At 38.6% G+C, this 23,635-nt stretch overlaps 1 protein-coding gene across 6 annotated transcripts in view; it reads right to left on the bottom strand.

The window, feature by feature from the left end:
* LRIG2 (leucine rich repeats and immunoglobulin like domains 2) overlaps positions 1-23,635 on the bottom strand; it is a 163,437-nt gene that overhangs the window by 27,804 nt on the left and 111,998 nt on the right. For 5 of the 6 annotated variants that reach the window (XM_042953467.1, XM_042953468.1, XM_042953466.1 and 2 more), the window contains 6 exons: positions 3,896-3,961; positions 2,253-2,327; positions 1,936-2,070; positions 1,291-1,434; positions 1,030-1,173; positions 151-294 (listed from right to left, as the gene is read on the bottom strand). In XM_042953467.1, the coding sequence (XP_042809401.1) occupies positions 151-294; positions 1,030-1,173; positions 1,291-1,434; positions 1,936-2,070; positions 2,253-2,327; positions 3,896-3,961 (708 nt within the window). Of the gene's footprint in view, positions 1-150; positions 295-1,029; positions 1,174-1,290; positions 1,435-1,935; positions 2,071-2,252; positions 2,328-3,895; positions 3,962-9,868; positions 10,122-23,635 lie in introns of those variants that run through there. The other variant, XM_042953469.1, reaches the window with a different exon arrangement.

Genomic DNA, 23,635 nt, shown 5'->3' with positions numbered 1-23,635 from the left:
CTATTCTCATTCTATTTACATGATAAATTTAGAGCTTTCAACAAACTTCTAATAAAGCAGGATGTTCCATCTCATTATTGGCCATGGGAGTGACTTATCCCAACCTACTCTAGTCTCACAGCCTCCAGCCAAATGCCATCCAGCACTCACAGTTCAGACAGTCTTTGGCAGAACTCCCATGCGTCAGGGCTGATTCTCTCAACAGCATTCTGGCTCACGTAGAGCTGTTGTAACATTCGCAAGCCATACAACCACCCCTTGTTCACTTCTGTAAGGTTATTATGCTCTAGTTCTCTGCAGAATTAGAGAAAGAAAGGAGAAAATATGGTTCAGAACAAGACACTGCAATGAGAAGATTCCAAAACTCTTCAAGAGGTCCTGCTCCGTGAGGCCTCTATTTTTGCTAAACCCAAGTAAGCCAACCAATTCTACTTGGTAAATATTTAGATTTTACTTAAGATTCATCGCTAGGAGGTAGTAAGACTGTCTAAAATACCAAATCTATAAAATCAACCCACTAAGGGGTTTGATATACCTGTTTGAGGTAAATTCTGGTAATTTTCATTGGCCCCAACATTAAGAAAATAAAAACTTGTTAGACAAAATGCTTGTAAGAATGACGAAAAAAATACCAGTTCTATATAACAAAGCTTAAAGGGGGCGCCCGAGTGGCTCAGTCAGTTAAGCATCTGACTTTGGCTCAGGTCATGATCCCACCCTTCGTGGGTTCGAGCCCTGCGCCGGGCTCTGTGCTGACAGCTCGGAGCCTGGAGCCTGCTTCAGATTCTGTGTCTCCCTCTCTCTCTGTCCCTCCCCTGCTTGGACTCTCTCTGTCTCCCAAAAATAAATACTAAAAACAACAACAACGAAGCTTAAAGAGCTCTGTGTATACTTACTTCACATCAGAGAAGCGAGAAAGAACTAATGTACCTGGGTGTAATTAAAGCAACGATCTTAGCCATTGGGCACTGACAAGTCCCAGTCAGACTCCTTTCCTAACAAGATTCTATTCCAGTTCACAGTACTTACAATTCTTCCATGTTATCCAAGCCAAAAAAAGCTCCATCCTTAAGTTTGCTAATACCATTCCGCTGCATCTTCAAAGACCTTAAGGAGTCAAGCCCTTGGAATGTCAGACCTTCTATCACCTTAATCTTGTTTCTTTTAAGTTCCCTTTAATAAAAATTGTGTAACAGTCAGACCTTTGGTTTGCTGATTTGCTCTAATAATAATTAAAATAATTTAAAAGAAAAGACAACCTTCTTAAAACCCATCTGTTTAGTTACTCACAAGAACTGGAGGTGAGGTAGCTTGAAGATCTTGGGTGGAATCATACTGATTCTGTTCCTGTTTAACTTTACCACTAGTAAGGAACTAGATAAATTATCAAAGCAACCAGCCTCCAAGATGGTTATCCTATTATTACTCAAATTCCTAAAATAAACAAAAGAACAAAAAAATTTAGTGCAATGGAACATTCTACCACCTGACAGCTACCTGAAGTCTATGACGACACCCAGCTCTACCACTTAGCAACTATACACAACTTTACAAATCATTTAACTGCTTTGTTTATGCAAGTGCAAAATAAGAATACCAACTTCATTTAGGTTCAAATGGTATGTATGAACACGCTTTGTAAAGTGTAAAACACTATCGCACACGTTAATTATCATTGTATAGGATAAACCACTATTTAACAAACCACTGCTATTTACCTTTTATAAAACTGTTTAGTAAAACACAATCCAGAATTAAATCTCAAAAATTAACCTGCATACTTAATATTTCCTGATAAGAGAAGTAACAACAACCTCAAAAAACTGCCCCTAGGTTTGTTTCACATAAGCATATCAAAATCACAATAAATAACAGACATCTCTGGGAAGATAACTATCAATACATAAACATGCACTTTAAAATAAATCTACTTACAGGTATTTAAGCTGCATTCGAGGAAATGAAGATGTCTTGATTTCTGATATTATATTTGAACTGAGATCTAAATTCTCGAGAGCAGGGTAAAAGTGAAACGCCTCTGCATTTATTTCTGGGATTAAATTATGGATTCTATTAAAAAAAAAAAAAGAAAAAAAAAAGACAAAAAAAAAAAGACTGTAATGAAGCGACTGACAGAGACCTACCCCAGACCACAAGGATGTTAAATAATCAGGATCGACAAAAAAGCTACCTAAAACAAACATTCTAAAACTGTACTATTCATAATTTAAAAGATCTGAAATCTTACTTACAATGAGAGTTGAGTAATATTAGAGGTTGGTTCTCCAAAATATGGGATTTCTGTTAGCTCATTATAATTCATTTTCCTAGGCAAGGGGGAAAAACAGATTTAAAAGTTTAGAGAGGGAAATGTTGCCTGTTGAGTTCTGGTTTCTGGCTAATAATTATTCTTCAGGATAGGTGCCAAATTTAAAAAGGCCTATGACTCAGAATGAGATAGATTAAATGCATTATGCTGAGAAACTAAAGATTTTAATAAGAAATGCTTTTTCATGGTGTAGATCTATGATTGATACCAATATTTTGCACATGAAGTATTTTTAATCCCAGCAACATCCTTGAATTACATTTCTGACAGCTAATTTCAGTCTTCCTTAAAGAAGAAATAACTAAACCATCCATATCTTTTTATACATCTATTTATAAGATAAAAGCTTTAATTAAGTAAATTTTTAAAATACACACACACGTTTCTTGATATTACTCACAGTTAGAGAGGGTTGCTTGGGACCATGGATGAATCTGCCCACTGAGATATGGACCCTATCATTCATTAATTTTACAGATGACGTGACATGTCACGATCTGATCCTAGCAGCTCTTTAAACATATGGTCTCCCATGTTTTAGTACACATCTAATATAATCACGTTACATTAATCTGGTTTTCAGTCACTGAACAACCTCAATAATCTAGAATACAAAGAAACCAGAAGTAAAAGGCCTCCAAGAAACAAGGTGAAGTTACAAAGTCCATGTAATAAAGCTCATGCATTTCCCATTGACGCGTTTTCAGGACTTTCTTCAGGGCCTATTCTTTCAGCTCATAAGCTTGTCAACTGTTTATTCCGTGCACAGCAGATCAGAACCAGTGAACGGGGCGGGGAAGCAGAGAATGCAAGGACAATGACAGCATGAACAAGTTATCCCAGTCAGAAACAAATTAAACTGATAATATCATTTTAGAAAATTCCCTCCAAAAAATACATAATAATACATTTCAATATTAAAGGAAAAACTTCAGTGAAGTAGAAAATGAAACTATCATTAAGAGACTCTTGGATACTGAGGAACAAACTGAGGGTGGATGTGGGTGGGAGAGAGGGGAAAGTGGGTGATGGGCATTGAGGAGGGCACCTGTTGGGATGAGCAATGGATGTTGTATGGAAACCAATCTGTCAATAAATTATATTTTAAAAAAAGAAAATGAAACTATATTAACCACCACATTACAGACAACAAAAAAAAATGCTGTATTTCACGTAAATCTACTTTAGACATGATGCCTCCATCTTGGACAAGTCAAGACATAAAAAAGTTTACACAATAGAGCATTTCACTGGCTCAAACTGGCAAAAAAACAAGCAAAACATATTTACTCTGAAGAGGGGAAAAAAATCTTATTTTTGGTCCCAAGAAAGTAGATAGAATAATATTTCTACACAGTTTGCAACTAATCACCAACCTCTGGCACGATGTCCAGAGTCAGAAATAGTAGCAAAGCCAAAGACAACAGTTTAGGTTTTTAAACAACGTCTTTTAAATTTTTTCCCTCAATTTTTTGATAGCATTTCTGGATTGAACATCCTCAAATGCATAATTCACCATCAAATTTAAGAGTTTAATAAATATTTAAACAAATAAAAATAACTTACACTTCTTGTAATGTTTGAGACTCCAAGCTGATGTTCCAGTTAGACAACCGATTATGACTCAAATCCCTAATGGAGGACAAAAGATCATTCTTAGTTTAGTGTTGGAAAACAGACTTCAAGGGGCGGGGACTAAAACAATCTAAAAGCCCTATCAAATGTGAATTTTAATACGCAAAAAAAGAAAAAATGGTTCTAAGGGATGAATAAATATCTAGATTTCAAAACAGCTATTTTACATTTCACTTTTATGAGCTTTTTATTTATTTTATTTTTTAAAGTTTATTTAGAGAGACAGAGTATGAATGGGAGAGGGGCAGAAAGAGACACACACACACACACACACACACACACACACACACACACACACAGAATCTGAAGTAGGCTCCAGCCTCTGAGCTGTCAGCACAGAGCCTGACATGGGGCTCGAACTCATGAACCGTGAGATCATGACCTGAGCCAAAGCTGGATGCCCAACTGTCATTTTTATGAGTTTTTTAATAAGTAACTAGGGAATACATTCACATGGTTCAATAATCAAAAAGTATAAAAGGAAATACAGTAAGTCTCCCACCCTGTCATTGGCCATACAATTTTCCTCCCCAACAGCAACAAATGAAAATATACCATTTCTTGTGCAGCCTGTCAAATATTCTATGCACGTACTAGCAAAATTTTATAAAACTGGTGGAATAATTTACACAGTAATGTGCCCTTACTTTTTTCACATAACAATGTATCTTGTAGACAGATCATTCCACAGCAGTATTATAGAGTCCCTTCATCCCTTTTAGTGATTATCTTCTACTTTCTTATAATGGACTATACTTTATATATTTTTGAAAGAAAAAATATACTTTCTGTAAAGTAACATAATATGAATATATAATTTGCATAATAAATATTATAATATGTAATAATATACTACATTATACTTTAGGTGTAAATAAAAGAAGACTGACTTTACAAACAAGATAGTGAGCTTCTATATGAGAACTGAGGTTGGTCATATCCTTGACAGAGATACGGTCTTCCTAAAAAAAGCAATCTAACTTCAGGGAATAAAAATTCATCTCTAAATTATGTTGATGACGATGACTGTTAGTGGTGGCAGTGGCTAACATTTATTAAGTGGTAGGCACTCTCCTATGTATTTTATACATATTAACTGCCTAAAAATCCACACAACCTTATGAGGCAAATCCTTTTACAATTCTCACTTGCCCTAGACAGAAACAGGCAGATAAATAATTTGTCAATCCAAGGTCATACAACTAATCAGTGAGGAAGCCATAAACTTGAGATTCCATCTCACTTCTAGCACGTGGTTTGTTAGATATAGCGGAGATTTCGCTGAAATTAGTCAGGAGTCTAAATATTTAAATAGGCTTTAAAAATTCACCTTGATGCTTCCTGGCATCTTTACAGGGCTGAAGTGGAATCCAGCCCACTCAAGCTGTCTGCCCAAGAGATGTATTATACATTACAATATGGCTAGCAATAGGGACACACTAGAGAAACATTACAGATCACTTTATCTCACTGTGCCACCACAGGGAGTTGACAGATGCATGCAGGTTTGAATGATGTCTCTATCACAGCAGAACAATTGGTTCACAGCTAGATCCGTGTCTGTCCATATGTAAAATTTCAGCCACTTTCACTTAGGAGCTTAATTCACACATAACATAACTAAGCCTAGATGAAGCCATCACTTTTCCACAACAGTTCTAAAACCTTTATTCCAAGGTAACTGGCTGGCATTAGATATCAGCTCAAGGACACTCATGACTAGAGGTGTGTGCTGGGAAACGTGAGAGAAAAATAGGAATTTGCTCCACATAAAAACCTTGTATTTGGATACTTTCATCCAATTCACACTTGCGACTGAACAACAAACACTGAATTTTACACAAAAGATATTTACTGTGGCATTTCAACTAAAGAAGAAATTCAGCTCTTCTAATTTAAGTTAGATAGTCCACTTTCTGCTTCAACATGGTTGGTCTGGCAAGTAGAGAGCGAGTACCATCTGTGTAGCAGGCTAGCACAGTGTGATTTAGTTCCACATCTCATGCTTGCTGAAATTTAATTTTTTCCCTTTCATAGATTAAGAGCTTTCATTTTATTTTTTTTTTAATGTTTATTCATTTTTGACAGAGAGAGAGGCAGAGAATGAGCAGGGGAGAGGCAGAGAGAGAGGGAGACACAGAATCCGAAGCAGGCTCCAGGCTCCAAGATGTCAGCACAGAGCCTGACACGGGGCTTTAACTCACAGACCGCGAGATCACGACCTGAGCTGAGGTCGGACGCTCAACCAACTGAGCCACCCAAGTGCCCCAAGAGCTTTCATTTTAACCATACCCGTGCTTCCAAGGCCTTCCCAAACCCTAATCTCTCTGGCAATGTAACTCTTGACTGTATTCATCTCCTGCAGTTCTCTCATGGAAGTCAATGACAACCAGATAATCGCTTTTAAAGGAAACCATAATTTAAAAAATCTAAAGCAATCGAGTTAACCCAACTTACAGATGGCATAAACTATTTTGTATTAAGTATCAGTGAAAACTGTCCAGTGTCTCTAATGGGGGAAAGATTAATTTTCTCTATCTCTTTGAAGAACTTCTAAAGGCTTTTAAATTTTTTTTTTTTTAATGTTTTATTTGTTTTTGAGAGAGAGAGAGAGCGAGCACGAGACAGGGAGGGGCAGAGAGAAAGGGAGACACAGAATTCAAAGCAGTCTTTAGGCTCCGAGCTGCCAGCACAGAGCCTGATGCGGGGCTCAAACCCACCAACCGTGAGATCATGATCTGAGCCAAAGTCGATCAGTCAACCGACTGGGCCACCCAGGTGCCCCAACCTCTAAAGGCTTTTTGATAGAATCCAAAGGATACCTGAAATACTCTGGAGCCTCCCTAGAGGACAATGCTATCTTAAGAATATACACCTCAGATGCCACAAGTGCACTGGCATGGCGCTCGCTAGGGGTGTTGCCTTGCAGAACAGATTGCCTGGGCCCGCAAAAGGATTAATATGCCTTTCTTTGGCTAGAGATTTACAACACTGGCCCTCAATGGAGGAAAAGAAAAAAGAAACAGCTAATTCAAAACCCAAACTCCTATTTTATGGATGTCTGAGCCATGTTCAGACCGTGGTTCTTTGTGTAGGCTGTTCAACTGTGTTGTGCCAGCCAACAGGAGGAAAGGCCAGACTCACAGAAGGGTGTTCATTTAGAAGAAAGCAACACTAATGATCCACAAAACCTCCGGAACTTGTGTTATATCGCCAAAAGCCTAATCAGTTCAGTATTTCCAGTTAATCTACCAAAATAGTGTTTTAATTCTGTGAGATATACACTAGTGATATCCTATTTTGGTGTCAGTTTTTCAATAAAGTTTTGATTATGGATAAAAAAAAAGAATATATGCCTCAGAGGTCAGAACCCCATAATGAGGCTCTGTGGACCCCTTCTGTGACAAATCCACATTAGGTGGAAGTTTAAAAACACTAACAGTGAACTACAATACACTCCTAAAATAGTGCTAGCATTGAAAACAACTACAGTAGTTCCCCCAACCCCCTTATCCACGGTGTGGCTTTCTGTGACTTCAGGTGTTCACAGTCACCCAGGATCTGGAAGCAGATGATCCTAACACTATGCTGCAAATGCCTGCATCGTTCACCTCACTTCATTTCATCATGCAGGCATTTTATCATCCCATAGCATCATAAGAAGGGTGAGTACAGCACAGTGTTTTGAGAGAGACTGCATTCATTTAACTCTTATTATAGTATATTGTTATAACTGTTTTGTTATTATTGCTGTTAATGCCTTACTGTGCCTAATTTATAAATTTTACCATAGATGTGTATGTGTAAGAAAAAACATGGTAATATATATAGGGTTCAGTGCTATCCATAGTTTCAGGCAACCACTGGGGGTCTTGGAATGTATCTCCCATGAATAAGGGGGGAGGGGGACTACTATAGTGTGAATCAGTATAACTTTAAGTTATCAAAATACCAGCTGTCTGACTAGAATTATATGGATTGATCTGCTCATCAGGTACCATGTGCCAGGCACTGTGCTAAATGCTAGGGTTACAAGCTGTCAACTTTAGCAACCTTTTTGTCTTTTTTGAAAGCAACATTGATAGTACTCAGGTGCAGTCACTGGAGAACTAAAGATAGATTCAACATCAACTTAACCCTTCCCCCTCTTCCCTGGAAATGGGCAAATTCTTTTATACCTAAATTTCACTCTGGAATTTAATCATGACATGTGAATATGGGAATGCATAGACACATGCTTTCCATAACCATGCCTTTCCTATTTCTTTTTGTAAAGTACTCCAGGGGCGCTTGGGTGGTTCAGGTGGTTATGTGTCCAACTTCAGCTCAGGTCATGATCTCACGGTTCATGGGTTCGAGCCCCAGGTTGGGCTCTGTGCTGACAGCTCAGAGCCTGGACCCTGCTTCGGATTCTGTGTCTCCCTCTCTCTCTCTGCCCTCCCCCACTCAAGCTCTGTCTCTGTCTCAAAAATAAATGCTTTTTAAAAATTAAAAAAAATAATAAAGTACTCCAAAACAGCTGAAGACTAAAATTGAAAGACTTCTATTATCAGATATAAAACTCCTAGATTATGAATTTGAATGATTTTTTAAAGTTTCTCATCATCATTCCCAGTGGCCAATCATTAATTCCATTTAGTCTGGATAATAAGCTAATGCTAGTGTTAGGCTTTTTTTTTTTAAAGTGGTAGTCCTGAAATGAAGAAGTATCTTTCAAAAATTTTCACTTTGAATATCCCTAAGATGAACCTGAAGTAATCTAATGCTTGATAAATATAACCTAAAGAGTCTAGCTTTGTAATAGCCAATTATCTTTCCTTTATTTTTAAACACCACTAATATCTGAATATTTATGGATACGATGTTTGGAGAGTAAAGGTCTCACAGAAGGCCTTATCTCAATGTTGTCAACTCAGCTCCCACTCATGCCAATTTACAGGGATGTAGCTGTAATAAGTGATGAATTATTAAAGTTCTTGATATCATGTGGAGCCAGAGGTGCCATTAATGTAGTCGTTTAGTACCATCAGGGTGTAAATAATTTATAGAATGTACAGAGCAATCACAATGCTCTGAGGAGGAAATTAAGGTCTGCAAGGCAATTGCAAAAAAATCCTGCAGCATCAGAGATGCACGGGTTCTCTTCTGCCCAGTCACATGTGTACACAGTTCTGAGTCATCATCAATCTTTTTTGTTTTTGAGAATCTGCAGCACTAATAGGCTATGCTGTGAACTTCAGCAACAACAATGCTTTAAAAGTGAAAAGGGCCCTTCACTGAAATTAAAAGGATACATCATATCCACTAGTTTGGGTATGACAATGCTACACGGATTTTATCCAGCAAAATTTGCCCTTTTGTGAATGGAAATCACTGTCTTGTTAATTAAAGTATATCTAGCATAATTTATTTTTAAAAATAATACTCAGGATTGACATTACAATCAATCACCATACTGGTTTTAAACAAGTTGATGGCCTTGAGTACTCCTGGAGTATACGAAAGACAAGGATTCCAAAACAACTCTTAAAATTCTGTCTGCTTGTAGGTTTTTCTTCTACTACTACCAGCGTTACACCAAAAGCTATTCCTTCTTGGAACTGTCGGCTTTCTTGTCTGTAACGGTGCTACCTGTGGTTTTTCTAATTCATTGCTTCTAATCAACTGTCATAGGTAGGAAACCCCAATGCATGTTAGAACTATCTGAAATGGGAGTAAATGAGATCTGAGTGAGAGTCTGAGCAGCTCCGTTTATGAAGAAATGCTTCCTGGAAGCATTTTGGTTTTTTGGTTGAACCAGAGATGGCTAGAGATGTTGGGTAAATTATCTTTAGCATAAATGAGATTTTATTATAGCATGAAGCATAATGCAATTCCAAATTAAATAGTCTATCCTTCACTTACATCACTTATTCGTAATATAATGTATATGAATCCAAAAAGTTGGAGGTGGTAAGAAGATGGCAGCATTCATTTCAAGAATCAGAGGCATGTTTTGTTTTCTTCCATTATCTTTTGCTGGATTCTTAATGACTGAAAATGTCGCTTCACTGGAAGGAATACAATTTTAGTATATGTGCTACCGAAGCAAGCACCCATTGGAAGGAATACAACAAAAAACCAGGAAATATGAATTCTACAGTTACACTTAGGAACAGAGTTTCCATGTGCCCAGTTCTGGGCCCCTGGGCAAGGCATTCAACCTGTCTAATCTTCAGTCTCTTCTACATTTAACTGTACCAAACTCACCCAACTGCTCAGATTTAAAAAAAAAAATTATATATATAAAATGCTTAGAAGACAAATGAGCATGTATATAGTAAGCTACTACTGGATGGTCCAGCATTATCACTTTTTCTGAGTATTTATGTATTTTATACACAGATATAATCCACTTACCAAGCCAATTAATTAATTGGAACTACTCCCCTACATTAACTTAAAAGTAGTAAACTAAATATTGCTTATGAGCTCCAATTTTAAACTTTTTTTTAAATGTTTATTTTTGAGAGAGAGAGAGAGCATGAGCAGGGGAGGGGCAGAGAGAGAGGGAGACACAGATTCCAAAGCAGGTTCCAGGATCTGAGCTGTCAGCATAGAGCCTGATGTGGGGTTTGAACTCAGGAACCGTGAGATCATGACCTGAGCCAAAGTCGGACACTGAACCACCCAGGCACCTAACTCAAATTTTATGAGAAAGATTCCAATAACAAGGCTGTCCACCAAAGGTTTGGTCAAGTTATTGAAATACATACCTATATCACAAGATTTGATGTTTTAGAATAACCCAGTGATCTTTGGATCTATTCTATATATAGACACATAATTATGAAGAGATATCTACCAGGAACTTATTAGAAAAGCAAAATCATAAAATAAAAAGAAACCTAAATATTTATCAAAATGGGATCACTAAAATAACTTATGAAAGTTCCATACAACAGATATTTCTGCAGCAATAACACATTTATTTATGCATGGTACACTATATGGCTTCCTTCATGTGTGTGCATACATATGTGCACACATTTAAAAAAAAAAAGAAAAAAGATATATATATGCGTAGAACTTTGAGAAGTATACCCAAGAAACAGTTGACAGTGGGTTTTCCTTAGGTGGGACAAAGGAACTGTTATTTTTCCACTTTATATGCTTTAACAGTTTACTATGGGAAAATATTGTCTAAAATTAAACTCACAAAATCTATCTTCAACCGCGGTGCCTGGGTGGCTCAGTCAGTTAAGTGTACGACTTCGGCTCAGGTCATGATCTCACAGTTGAGTTTGAGCCCCAAGTCAAGCTCTGTGCTAACAGTGTGGAGCCTTAAACCCGCTTATTCTGTGTCTCCCTCTCTCTCTGCCCCTCTCCCACGTGCTCTCTCTCTCTCTCAAAAATAAAATAAAAACATTAATAATTTTTTTTAAAAAAAATCTATCTTCAACCAAGAATGTAACTAGGAAAGATTTTAATTGTTACTCTTCCAAGAAATTAGAATTCTTCCTACAGAATGTTTTTCAGAATAACACCCTAAATTGACCAAATTAGGCTAATTACAAACTGGACAAAAGAAAAAAAAAAAAACAAAAACTAGATGTTTTCTTGTATTCCTAATCAGTAATATACCTCAGAAAGATAGTGGAAAATGCAAACATACTAGACTTAGTTTTTGGACTGATTTATGAAACACTAAACTCCACTGCAGAACCCAGTGAGCAGGTAAAATTTAAGCAAGCAGCACAAAACCATTGCATACTAATAAAATAATAATTCAGCAATTGAAGAACAAATGCTGTTGCTTAGACATGAAAGTATATAGAAAGCTATGCATTTTCCATCATCATTAGTAAGCATTTTCTGGGTATCAACTGGGTTCACATCTTTATATCAGATTATTTATGCATTATTGGTGTTATAAAGATTTTTAGGAGTGAATGGATATTAAAACAAGTTATCTTATCATTTACATCATTGATAGAAAAGGAAGGTCTAACCAAAGCCAAGCATTGGCTGGGTTTTTCATTATTAATGTAATCCATCGTTCCTTAACATCCACCTAGCTTAACCTGGCACAAAGTCTAGTATCTCCTCAAATAAGCATATCGATGCTCTGGGTTGGTTATGCTTTTCTTGCAGCAACCTGACAAGATTTTGATTATATAAGCAAGACATAATAGTGATTTTGCAAACAGATGTGTGAAAAATAAAAATGTAAGAGAAACCCAAAGCTAAGAAGTATTGTTACACATTTATTTATGCCACACTTCACTGATGTTGCACTATTTATGATTTAACTTTAAAACTGCTAATCACCATTAGTTATTCTGATAGTTATTTCTACAGTTGTTTGTTAAAATGACATAAGTTCTTTCTGGGGGAAAAACTGGGGAAGGACAAGGAAAGGAGAAAGGTTAAAAAAAAAAAAAAAAAAAAAAAAAGCACGCACTTAAAAAAAAAAAAAAAAGGCTTATAGCAAGGTAAAACTTGTATTAACTATTCTGCTCCTCTGGTTTTTGTCCCAAACATAAAATTAAAAATTTAGATGGGATCTAGTTACTTAAATTGATTTTTTATTTGCATGAGCTGAACATCTTAACATTTTTGATGACTGGAATATTACAGAATAAACCAGGTAAGTCACTTACTTTGGCAAGGAAAAGAAAATAGTGCATAAGAATGCTGCATAAGATTCCAGATTTTTTAAAAAATATTTTTGTTACACTTTTAATAGGATGTGTTTTCTCTGCTAAATGCCAGTTTTCCATTAGTATTTAAGGACCTTTAAAACATAAAATGTACCATATAAAATGTCATGGACCAAAGATGAGGGAAATGTATTTTCTAGCATCAGGATTCTTTGAATATCCATGTGCAGACTATATATGTTGTGTATTAAGAAAAGCAAAATATTTTTAATATATTAAAACATAAGCAGGACAATATTCCCTATTAAAATGTAAGTGTCCTCCAAAGCATAAAGGACTTCTAAAGAATTAAGCACAGATCTCAATTAACATTCAATAAGCAACAACTGCCCATGGTTCAGTACTTCTCTACCACTGCTGCAGCATCATCAGAGAAGATCCTAACATACTGATGCTAGGGTCTCACCCCAGACCAATCAAATCAGAATCACTGGGGTGTGGGGCTCAAGTAACAGTATTTTGTAAAAGCTCTCCAAGTGACAGTCAGCCCTGAGAATGATTGCACTCATCCAGAAATCTAATACACCAAAATCTGTGGCCAGAGGATGCTCTGTTGAGATTCTTTCAATTCTTTCCCTTTTCTTGAGCCTATAATAAACCTGTCAACAAAGATTTGACACCCACCATTTGCCAGGCAACACGCTAAGCAAACATGAACAAAACAGACATTTTGGGAGTTTATATGATCCCTCTTGGAGTTTACAGGATCACCTTGAAGTCTCACTGACACCCAGATGCCACTAAATTGTATTTACTATCAAGATGAAATTCCTATAAAATAAATTCCTATTTGTAACACAGGAAGGAAGGATAAAAGGGGTAAAGGAAGTTATGGATGCTTTTATTTCTATTTAATACATTTGTTTTGCTTTTTTTTTTTAAATTGAAATCCAAGTTAGTTAACATATAGTGTAATAACAATTTCAGGAATAGAACTTAGTGATTCATGACTTAACACATCACCCAGAGCTAATCCCAACAAGCGTACTCCTTAATGCCCCTAGCCCATTTAACCCATCCCCCCCACCCAACACGCCACCAGCAACCCTCAGGTTGTTCTCCATATTTAAGAGTCTCTTATGGTTTGTCTCCCTCTTGTTTTTATCTTATTTTTGCTTCCCTTCCCTATGTTCATCTATTTTGTTTCTTAAATTCCACATATGAGTGAAGTCATATTAGTCTTTCTCTGACTTATTTTGCTTGGCATAACACCCTCTAGTTCCAACCACATTGTTGCAAATCGCAAGTATTCATTCTTTTTGACTGCCAAGTAATATTCCAATGTTTGTGTGTAGACACGCGTGTGCGCGCGCGCGCGCACACACACACACACACACACACACACACACACACACATATCACATCTTCTTCATCCAGTCATCAGTCGATGGACATTTGGGCTCTTTTTATACTTTGGCTATTGTCGACAGCACTGCTATAAACAATGGGGTGCATATGTCCCTTCAAATCAGCATTTTTGTATCCTTTGGACAAATACCCAGTAGTGCAATTTCTGGGTTGTAGGGTAGTTCTATTTTTAACTTTTTGAGGAACCTCCATACTGTTTTCCAAAGTGGCTGCAGTGTTTTCCAGTTTACATCCCCATCAGCAGTGCCAAAGAGATCCTCTTTCTCTGCATCCTTACCATTATCTGTTGTTGCCTGAGTTGTTAATGTTAGCCATTCTGACAAGTGTGAGGTGGTATCTCATTGTGGTTTTGATTTGTATTTCCCTGATGATGAGTGATGTGGAGCTTCTTTTCATGTGTGTGTTAGCCATCTGGATGTCTTCTTTGGAAAAGTGTCTATTCATGTCTTTCACCCATTTCCTCACTGGATTATTTGTTTTTTGAGTGTTTAGTTTGATAAGGTCTTTACAGATTTTGGATGCTAGCCCTTTTCTTCATATGTCACTTGCAAATAACTTCTCCTATCCCATTGGTTGCATTTTAGTTTTGCTGACTGTTTCCCTCTCTGTGCAGAAGATTTTACCTCAATCCCAATAGTTCATTTTTGCTTTTGTTTCTCTTGCCTCCAGAGACATGTCAAGTAAGAAATTGCTGCAGCTGAGGTCAAAGAGGTTGTTGCCTGCTTTCTCCTTAAGGATTTTGATGGCTTCCTGTCTTACGTTTAGGTCTTTCATCCATTGAGTTTACTTTTGTGTGTGGTGTAAGAGAGTGGTCCAGGTTCATTCTTCTGCATGTCGCTGTCCAGTTTTCTCAGCACCATTTGCTGAAGAGACTCTTTTTTCCTGGATATTCTTTCCTGCTTTGTCAAAGATTAGTTGGCTATACATTTGTGGGTCTATTTCTGAGTTCTCTATTCTGTTCCATTGACATAAGTGTCTGTTTTTGTGCCAGTACCACACTGTTTTGATGATTACGGCTTTGTAATACAGCCTGAAGTCTGGAATTGTAATGCCTCCAGGTTTTCTTTTTCAGGATTGCTTTGGCTATTTTGGGTCTTTTCTGGTCCCATACAAATTTTATAATTGTTTGTTCTAGCTCTGTGAAGAATGCTGGTGTTATTTTCATAGGGACTGCACATTTGTTTTGCTTTTTAAAAAATGAGTATATATGCCCTTTTATAATTTATGTATGCTTTTAAAAAATTTTTTATTTTGAGAGAGCGAGAAAGAAAGCGAGAACGTGCGTGAACAGGGGAGAAGGGCCAGGGGGAGGGGGCAGAGGAAGAGAGGCTCCATGCTCAGCACTGAGCCTGATGCGGGGCTCAATCCCATGATCCTGAACTGAGATCATGGCCTGAGCCGAAATCAAGAGTCAGACACTCAACTGAATGAGCGACCCAGACGCCCCTATGTAAGCTTTTTAAAATAAGATTTTTTTTTTTCAAGATTTTACTTTTAGGTAATCTCTACACCCAACATGGGGCTCAAACTTACAACCCTAAGATCAAGAGTCACAAGCTCCACCAACTGAGCCAGCCAGGTACCCCAAATAAGATTTTAAATTTATTCACTTATTTGGAGAGAGCACACACGCATGAGCACAAGCAGGAGAGACAGAGAGAGAGAGAAAGAGAGAGAATCCCAAGCAGGTTCTGCACCATCAGGGCAGAGCCCGAACTCAATGCTGGGCTCAAACTCATGAATCGTGAGATGATGTCCTGAGCCAAAACCAAGAGCCAGATGTTCAACAGACTAAGCCATCCAGGTGCCCCACCCCCACCCAAACCAGGATTTTCAAAATCAATTTGTAGTTACATGCAGCAAGAAATATTAGTTAATTCTTTGATAATCCTTGGCTACATAATTTCACTGGAGAGGACTGGGATTTGGGCTTGGGTATGAGAGCCCATAGCAAAGCTAATGACCCTAGGTTTCTTTCCTTTTTGCAGTAAAGAAGTAAATCCCTTAACTATTGTTTCCATGCCCAGCAAGATCTTATCTGAAAGGGCAAAGGTTGAAGGTAAAAATCCTTAGGGGTTTACTAAGCACGCTATCACTCTTCTTTCCAAGTGGTTCTGACATCTAAAATTAAGTGCCACTCAGGGCAAGGCAAGCACTGGAGGCAAAGTTAATTAAGAGAAACAGACTGCACAAAGAAAACTAATTAAAGCAATACCACTTTCCCCCTACCAAGTTATCAAAAACAAAACTTTTAATAATAATCAATGCTAGATAAAGTGTGTTAAGGCACTTTCAGGGGGACCTGGGCGGCTCAGTCGGTTAAGTGTCTGACTTCGGCTCAGGTCGTGATCTCGTGGTTTGTGAGTTTGAGTCCTGCATCGGGCTCTGTGCTGACAGCACAGAGCCTGGAGCCTGCTTTGGATTCTGTGTCTCCCCCTCTCTCTGCCCCTCCCATGCTCATGCTTGCTCTGTGTCTGTCTCTAAATAATAAATGTTAAAAAAAAAAAAAAAAAAGACAGGCACTTTCATAGTGCCAAAACAAGTTTAAATTATGCTGGGCTCAATGTAAAATATCAAGATAATTCAGGGTAGACCTGTGTTAACAACCAGTCCTAAATGATCTGTATCAGATATATATTAGTTCAGACATAAGGTTCTCTCATTGTAGGCTTTCTCACTTGGGTATCTTCTGAACTAATAAAAATGCCTTGAAGATCGCAAAAGATTTCATGGGATCACATCTGTTTGCCACTTCCCCAGACAGACCAAGATAAAAATGAAATATGTTAAATCTTTAGTACAATGAAAGAAAAGCATATTGTATAAGCTTTGAAATGATTTCTGGAAGTCAAACAATTCATTATAACAGTAGTATGCAAGCCAAGGACAATATATACTTGATTCTGGAAACACTATAGTAGTATATTCCCATCCCCCCAAAACGTACTTTAGGAATTTTCCAGCAGGTCTGTTTCTTTTGAAGAATAAAACTGGTGTTTCTCCTAGCGCCTAGAAAGACAGGGCATGTGAAAGACAAAATGCCTTTTGAAGTACCCCAACTCTAGAAACAGATGGCTGCTGTACAGGTAGGAATGAGGTTGTACAGGCTATTAAAAACTCCTCAAACCACAGCTGTAAACCATGACACTCTATGTGCTACTGATTATTCATTAATATTTAGTAAATATCTAATAGATGCTACAAAGTCCTATAAAAACAAAAATTATTTGTGCATGGAAAAAGTTTTTCTGAATTTTAGTACACTTACACAAAACACCTCAGACAGAGTAGGATGGGAGCTACAGTCAGTAGTAACTTAATGTGCCTATATTTAGAATTTTTCTCTTTTGGTAAAAAAAAAAAAAGAAAAGAAAAGAAAAGAAAGAAAGAAAAAAAAAGATGATGTTAAAATACAAATAATTAGCTAATACCCTGATTCATTCACAATGTTTCCTATAGAAAATGAGATGCCTTAAAAAGAAATCATCTAATAAGATATATAAAAGACTAGAGAAGCAAATGAGTAGACTGCTTTGAATTTATCCTGATCTACCTCCTCAGAGGGCAAAATCACACACTTTAATTCAAGTACTTACTACATTCCTTCAACAAATGTTTTTGAGTACCTACTACTGCTGATCACTGTTCATCTACAGCAACGAACAAAAATCCACACCCTCATAATATTTACAATCTACTGAAAAGAAGACAAAGTAAAATATGTAGCATGTCAGAAGATGATGCCTGCTAAAGGCAAAAAGAGGGCCAAGGGAGTTGGGGCTGTCTCTGGGAGAGGAGAGATAACCTGAAGGTCCTGAGATTGTGGAGACTGGTGTAAACAAGAATCAAGGGCATAATGAGACTGGTGGCGATGGTCTCCTGGCAGACACTAGTTGTGGTGAGAATGTGACAGATAAGGGGAATGATGGGGTAGGGAATCTTTCCAGTTCTTTACTCCGAAGTGTAGACTTGGAACAGAGTGATATTATCCACAGCAAAAAGAGTTTCCTCTGATTTCTGACCTACGGAAGCCTAGAGGCCAAGAGAAGGAAGTTCTATCTGGGTTTGATCAGAGCAAACCAGGCTTCTTAAACCACTGCAGGCGGGGCGCTTGGGTGCCTCGGTCAGGCATCCCATTTCGGCTCAGGTTGTGATCTCAAGCCCCATGTCGGGCTCTGTGCTGACAGCTCAGAGCCTGGAGCCTACTTTGGATTCTCCCCCACTTACATTCTGTCTCTCTCCCAAAAATAAATAAACATTAAAAAAAAATTAAACCACTGCAAGCTCAGTTTCATGACCTCTGTGTAAGAAGTATGGTGAGGGGCGCCTGGGTGGCTCAGTCAGTTGAGAGTCTGACTTTGGCTCAGGTCATGATCTCACAGTATGGGGTTGGAGCCCCGCATCAGTCTCTGTGCTGACAGCTCAGAGCCTGCAGCCTGCTTCAGATTCTGTGTCTCCCTATCTCTGCCCCTCCCCTGCTTGCTTGCTCGCTCACTCTCTCTCTCTCTCTCAGAAATAAACATTAAAAAATTAAGAAAAAAATAGTATGGTGAAAAGTATCATGGACACAACAAAATGGATGGAGGAAGTGGAAAATAATGGATGATTGTAATAAATGAGGTAAATGAAGGACTTCAGAAGAAAGGAAATCACATCTGTACTTTTTAAAAGGACTCATTTTCAGTTCACCACCTTGTGGTTTAAAGCAATTAAAGTTCTTTTCACATTTCAGCTAGATTATACAACCAAAGAGTATCAAGTTACGTCAAAGTTATGGTCCTGCCTCTCATAGTTTTCTTCATAACATACAATGAAAGGCTGATAGTTCATTTTCAGAAAACATATGTACATCTGAAATGAGCTTAGGAGGCCCTCAAATCAACTCCCCTAACATATCACTTTCTAAAACCTAAAAATGTTTTCCAAAGAGTATCTTAATCCTTACCAGTATCACTATAAATGCAGAACAGAAGCATATTACAGATTACCTGCCCCTTTAGAAAGGAAGTATGAAGTACAGACAAAGCTATGCACTTTTCCTTGACATCACACAAGTTACTGATAGTGAGCTCAGGACCTTTGAAGGGATAAAGGATGGCTCCACCTGTTAACTAACAGTGAAAACATTTTGCCAATGTCACTTAACAGCAAGACACTGACCTTTGTGTAAATTTGGACTTCCTAGAATTATTCTACATAAGTTAATGTCCTCTTTGTATGCTAAAGAACTCATCAATTCACAACTATTCTCAAAGAACAAATGCAAACAAATCTTTTTTTTTTTTAACGTTTATTTTTGTGAGAGAGAGAGAGAGAGCACTGACACCAGTGCAACTGGGGGGGGGGTCGGGGGGGGGGGGGGGGAACAGAGGATTTGAAGCTGGATCTGCACTGACAGCAGTGAGCCCAATGTAGGGCTCGACTCGCGAACTGAGATCACGACCTGAGCTGAAGTCGGATGCTCAACCAACTGAGCCACCCAGGTGCCCCACACACAAATCTTAAAGTTGCTATAATGAGAACAGAAGAGACAAGAAAGAAACTATAATTAACTAAATACGTATGAAAACTCATTAATCTAATACAGCAGTGATTCCCTAATTCCCTAATACATGATAAAAGTTTTTACCAGTCCACAGTGAAATGAAAACTGTAAGGACAAGGTTACAAGTTTTCCATAAAGCTAAATATATTTAATGTACAGACTTGTCCTTATTTCTAAAATTATGTGATCCCTAATTTTGGGGGGCTGTCATGAAATGACCATGACAACAAATAACTGGAGGAAAGGAGGATTTTTTTTTGTACTTTGTTGTTTTTTGGGTTTTTTTTTGTTTTTTTGTTTTTTTTTGAGACTGTGCACCCACGAGCAGGGGAAGGGCAGAGGGGGAGGTCAAGGGCGAAGGGTGAGGGGCAAGGGACAGGGAGAGGGAATCTTTAATCAGGCTTCACGCCCAGTACAGAGCCCAATGCGGAGCTTGATCTCACAACTGTGAGATCATGACCTGAGCCGAAATCAAGAGTCAGATGCTCAGCTGACTGAGCCACCCAGGCACCCACAGGAAAGGGGTTCTAATGGTGTCACTTGGCAAAACAGAAGTTGACTAATACATCTGGTCCTCCAGTGTGTGTGTGTGTGTGTGTGTGTGTGTGTGTGTGTGTGTGTGTAAAATCGGAACAATGTAATACAGAGCTGAGCACCCATGGACAATCCAGTCAAATTTTATATTAACCAAATAAAATTTGAAAGACTTTTTTTTTTTAAGAGTTTCTGATATAGAGAAGCATAAAGACAGTATCTAAATAGGTTTCTGTCTCAGAAAAACTCCATTCCTTTCTATCTTTGTCACACACACAATACTCCTGACACCAGATGTAGGATTTTTTTCCCCACACCAACCAATTTTCCAACACCAACTGGATGTCCCACAATTCAGTTCTGACATTCATGGGAGTTAGAGAAGACCCTACAAAAGTTCAGTCCCACAAGACTGCCCCCCACTTCAACCCCACAGCCAATCTTACTTCTCTGTAAGAAGTGTAGTGAAAATATCACAGATACAAACTCTAAGTACAAGTAGTAGATCCCCATAACTTCTATCCAGTTTGACTACAAATCCAAGGCTCCCATGATCCCATCTTTGGATACAACCATCTGCTAGAACAGCTTACAGAACTCAAGGAAGCAGGTTTACTGATTTATTATACAATACAGAATGTAGTAAAGAACACAGATTAACAGCCAGATAAAGAGATCCATAGGGTGAGATCCGGAAGGGTCGGTCTGGTGCAGGAGCTTCTGTCCCTGTGGAGCTGAGGTCTGGCACCCTCCCGGCATATAGATATATATGTTCACCACCCTAGAAGCTCTTCAAAGCTCATACTTTTAGAATTTTTATGGAATATTCATCACATGGGTATCACCAATTATTAACTCAACCTCTAGCCCTTCTTCCTTTCTAGGAGAATGGGAGTGGGGCTGAAAGTTCCAAGCTTCTAATCATGGCTTCTTGGTCTTCAGTATGGGGGATAACCCATACTGAAGCTATCCAAGAGCCCACCAAGAGCTGCCTCTCGATCAAAAGATACTCATATCACCCAGGAAATTCTAAGGGATTAACGAGCTCTGTGTCCAGAATCAGGGTCAAAGACCACGTATTAGAACACAAGCTGCTCCCAGTGCTCTCATCACTTAGGAAAGGTTTTCAGGAGCTCTGTGCCACCAACCAGAGTGAGAGACCAATATATATATATTTTCTATTATTTCACAGCCCACCTTGGTCTCTGGCCACAGACCACCTTACAAGCAAAAAGATATACATCTCAAAAGATTGAGACACATTAGAATCCCGTTTAGTCATTAATAATTGCACTAGTCCAACATCATTATCATATGAAAATGCTTTCCAGGCAAGGCCACTCTGGCTTGCAAGCTTCCAATCTTGTCAGGTAACAAAAGCAGCAGTGGTGTTAGGCAAACACAGTTTCACCCTTTCAGGCATCTGGTATAACTGAGCTAAGAGATGATATTGTCTCTCACTCTGAGCCCCTTCTGAGGTGTTAACATTGGATTTTCCTCATTATACAATCCACTGATTCATTCCTTCACCCTCAGATACTACTGCCCCTTCTCTCCATTTATACTCAAACTCTTCTACCTTTGGAAGGGACATGAGGTTCAGCTACTGTGCTGATCTAGATTGCCAAGAGCAATAATATTCTAGCAGGTACCTCCCCCTCAGTCCCCCCTCAGTCCACGCATTCAGTTATGAAAGGTTACACAGATGTAGAACCATTGGGCTATTTTTACCACCAAGCAATATAGTGGCATTCACCGTTAACCTCAATTTTGCCAGATGAGGTGAAGGCACAACACACCCTACCAGGCCCTTAGGAATTCTAACCCAAGTTTAAGAATACAGTTTCTTGCTTAGGAATCATCACTTATTTTCAGAACTTTGTATCTGTAACACTGGTCCTATGACCAGTGTATCATGCACAAAAGAAAAAAGCTGAGGTGATGTGAGGAAGAAAGGAAAAGTAGAGACATTACACGAGGACACTCCTCTGTCGGTAAGAACTGCATACTCATCCTGGCATCCTTCACCACCCTCTCATCCCTTCAGATCTACCAGAAAAAGAGGACTCGATCCAGTGGTGCCGCTCCATCAGCCCTACCTCATGTTGAGCGAAAGCACAATCTCAGAAACTTATGTAAGCCATACATTCAGGTCTTTATCTCCCATTTTAAACAACCAATGTTTTAACTGACCATTCAATTCTCTATTAAAGTAGTACTCTGAAAAGGATCTCTCTCTGCCCATTTGTTGGACATTATGGGTTGTGCATTCCTCGGTCTGAATAAATCATGGTTAGCCATCCAAACTGTTACAATTATCTTCTGTTCCTGTTCTTTTATAGTATCGTGAGCATTTGCATCTACTGTCAGAGAAGCCAAGCCCAGTCCAGAGTCTGTTCTACTCCTGGGTTACAGCATCAGTCTCATTTTCTGGCTATATTCAAGGCCTTCCCAACAGGAAATCTGCCACCTAGCCATCTAACAGTCTCTATTGTGCTTGCAGGTATAAAGTTCTTACCGGCATTTTGTGCCTCAGAAGGTACAAGGGGATTAGGTCTAGATTCATTTGTCTTTGCATTACTGCATACCCCATATCCACTTATGTCATGGCCCCAGGTGGTCACCTCAAGCTAGCGCACAGGGATATTCGCTTGTTGATTCCAGTCGCCTTACAAACCTGAAAGAGGGTTCTTCTGATGAGCATCGACATGTCCTACTTTAATGCACGCTTCAAATTCCCACAGAGATTTCCAGAAGGCTGTGCCCCATATGGGCAGTCCTTTAAGAGGCCAGGTTTCTATTGTTCTTCTGCCTAGCCATATGACCAAGCCTTTGGCTACTGCCTGTCAGTAAAAACCCAAACATAGGGGCTTTTGCCACTGTTCAATTTTTCCATTACTGCTAAGAAAACAGGATGCAATTCAGCCCACCAAGCTAATTTGTCTTTACCTTTTCCAATCAGAGTGGTGGCCTTCCAAACAGGATGGTGTCTGTTCACCTTGGAAATACCACCCACAAACCAAGCAGCTCTTTGTTGGTCAGTTATAAGCTTATAGGACACTTGCCCAAGTGACAATAAAATCCAGCAGCTCCTCACACAGTTCCACAATCAGTCCTAGGGGGAAAGAGGCTCCCTACTCTTGAGTATCTCCTCCTTGCATTTCCATTTTGTTACAGAACTCTTCTGGGCACTGCCTTACCTACTGAAGTGTTTACCCAACATTATGCAAGACATCATGAGTATTTCAGTTTTCAAGATTATTTTTATGACTTCTAGTCACAGTGGCTGTTTCAATTACTGTCCAATGGTAAGCCAATAATTGCCCTTAAAGTGTGAATTTTCTAGTCCAAAGTCCAGTAAGTCACTGCGGGGAGGCACTCACAGGCTTTTGCCATAAGCCCCAGTCTATGGTACACTACAAAACACTATACACAGAGAATTTGCCCATACCAGCACTTCAACTTCTACTCTACATTGTGTGGCCTTGGGCAATCTTACTGGCTCCCATTTAACATATCCAA

This window comes from Panthera leo, chromosome C1 (genome assembly GCF_018350215.1).
Source record: "Panthera leo isolate Ple1 chromosome C1, P.leo_Ple1_pat1.1, whole genome shotgun sequence".
Taxonomy (NCBI): domain Eukaryota; kingdom Metazoa; phylum Chordata; class Mammalia; order Carnivora; family Felidae; genus Panthera; species Panthera leo.
This window is presented reverse-complemented; position numbering and strand designations above follow the sequence as displayed.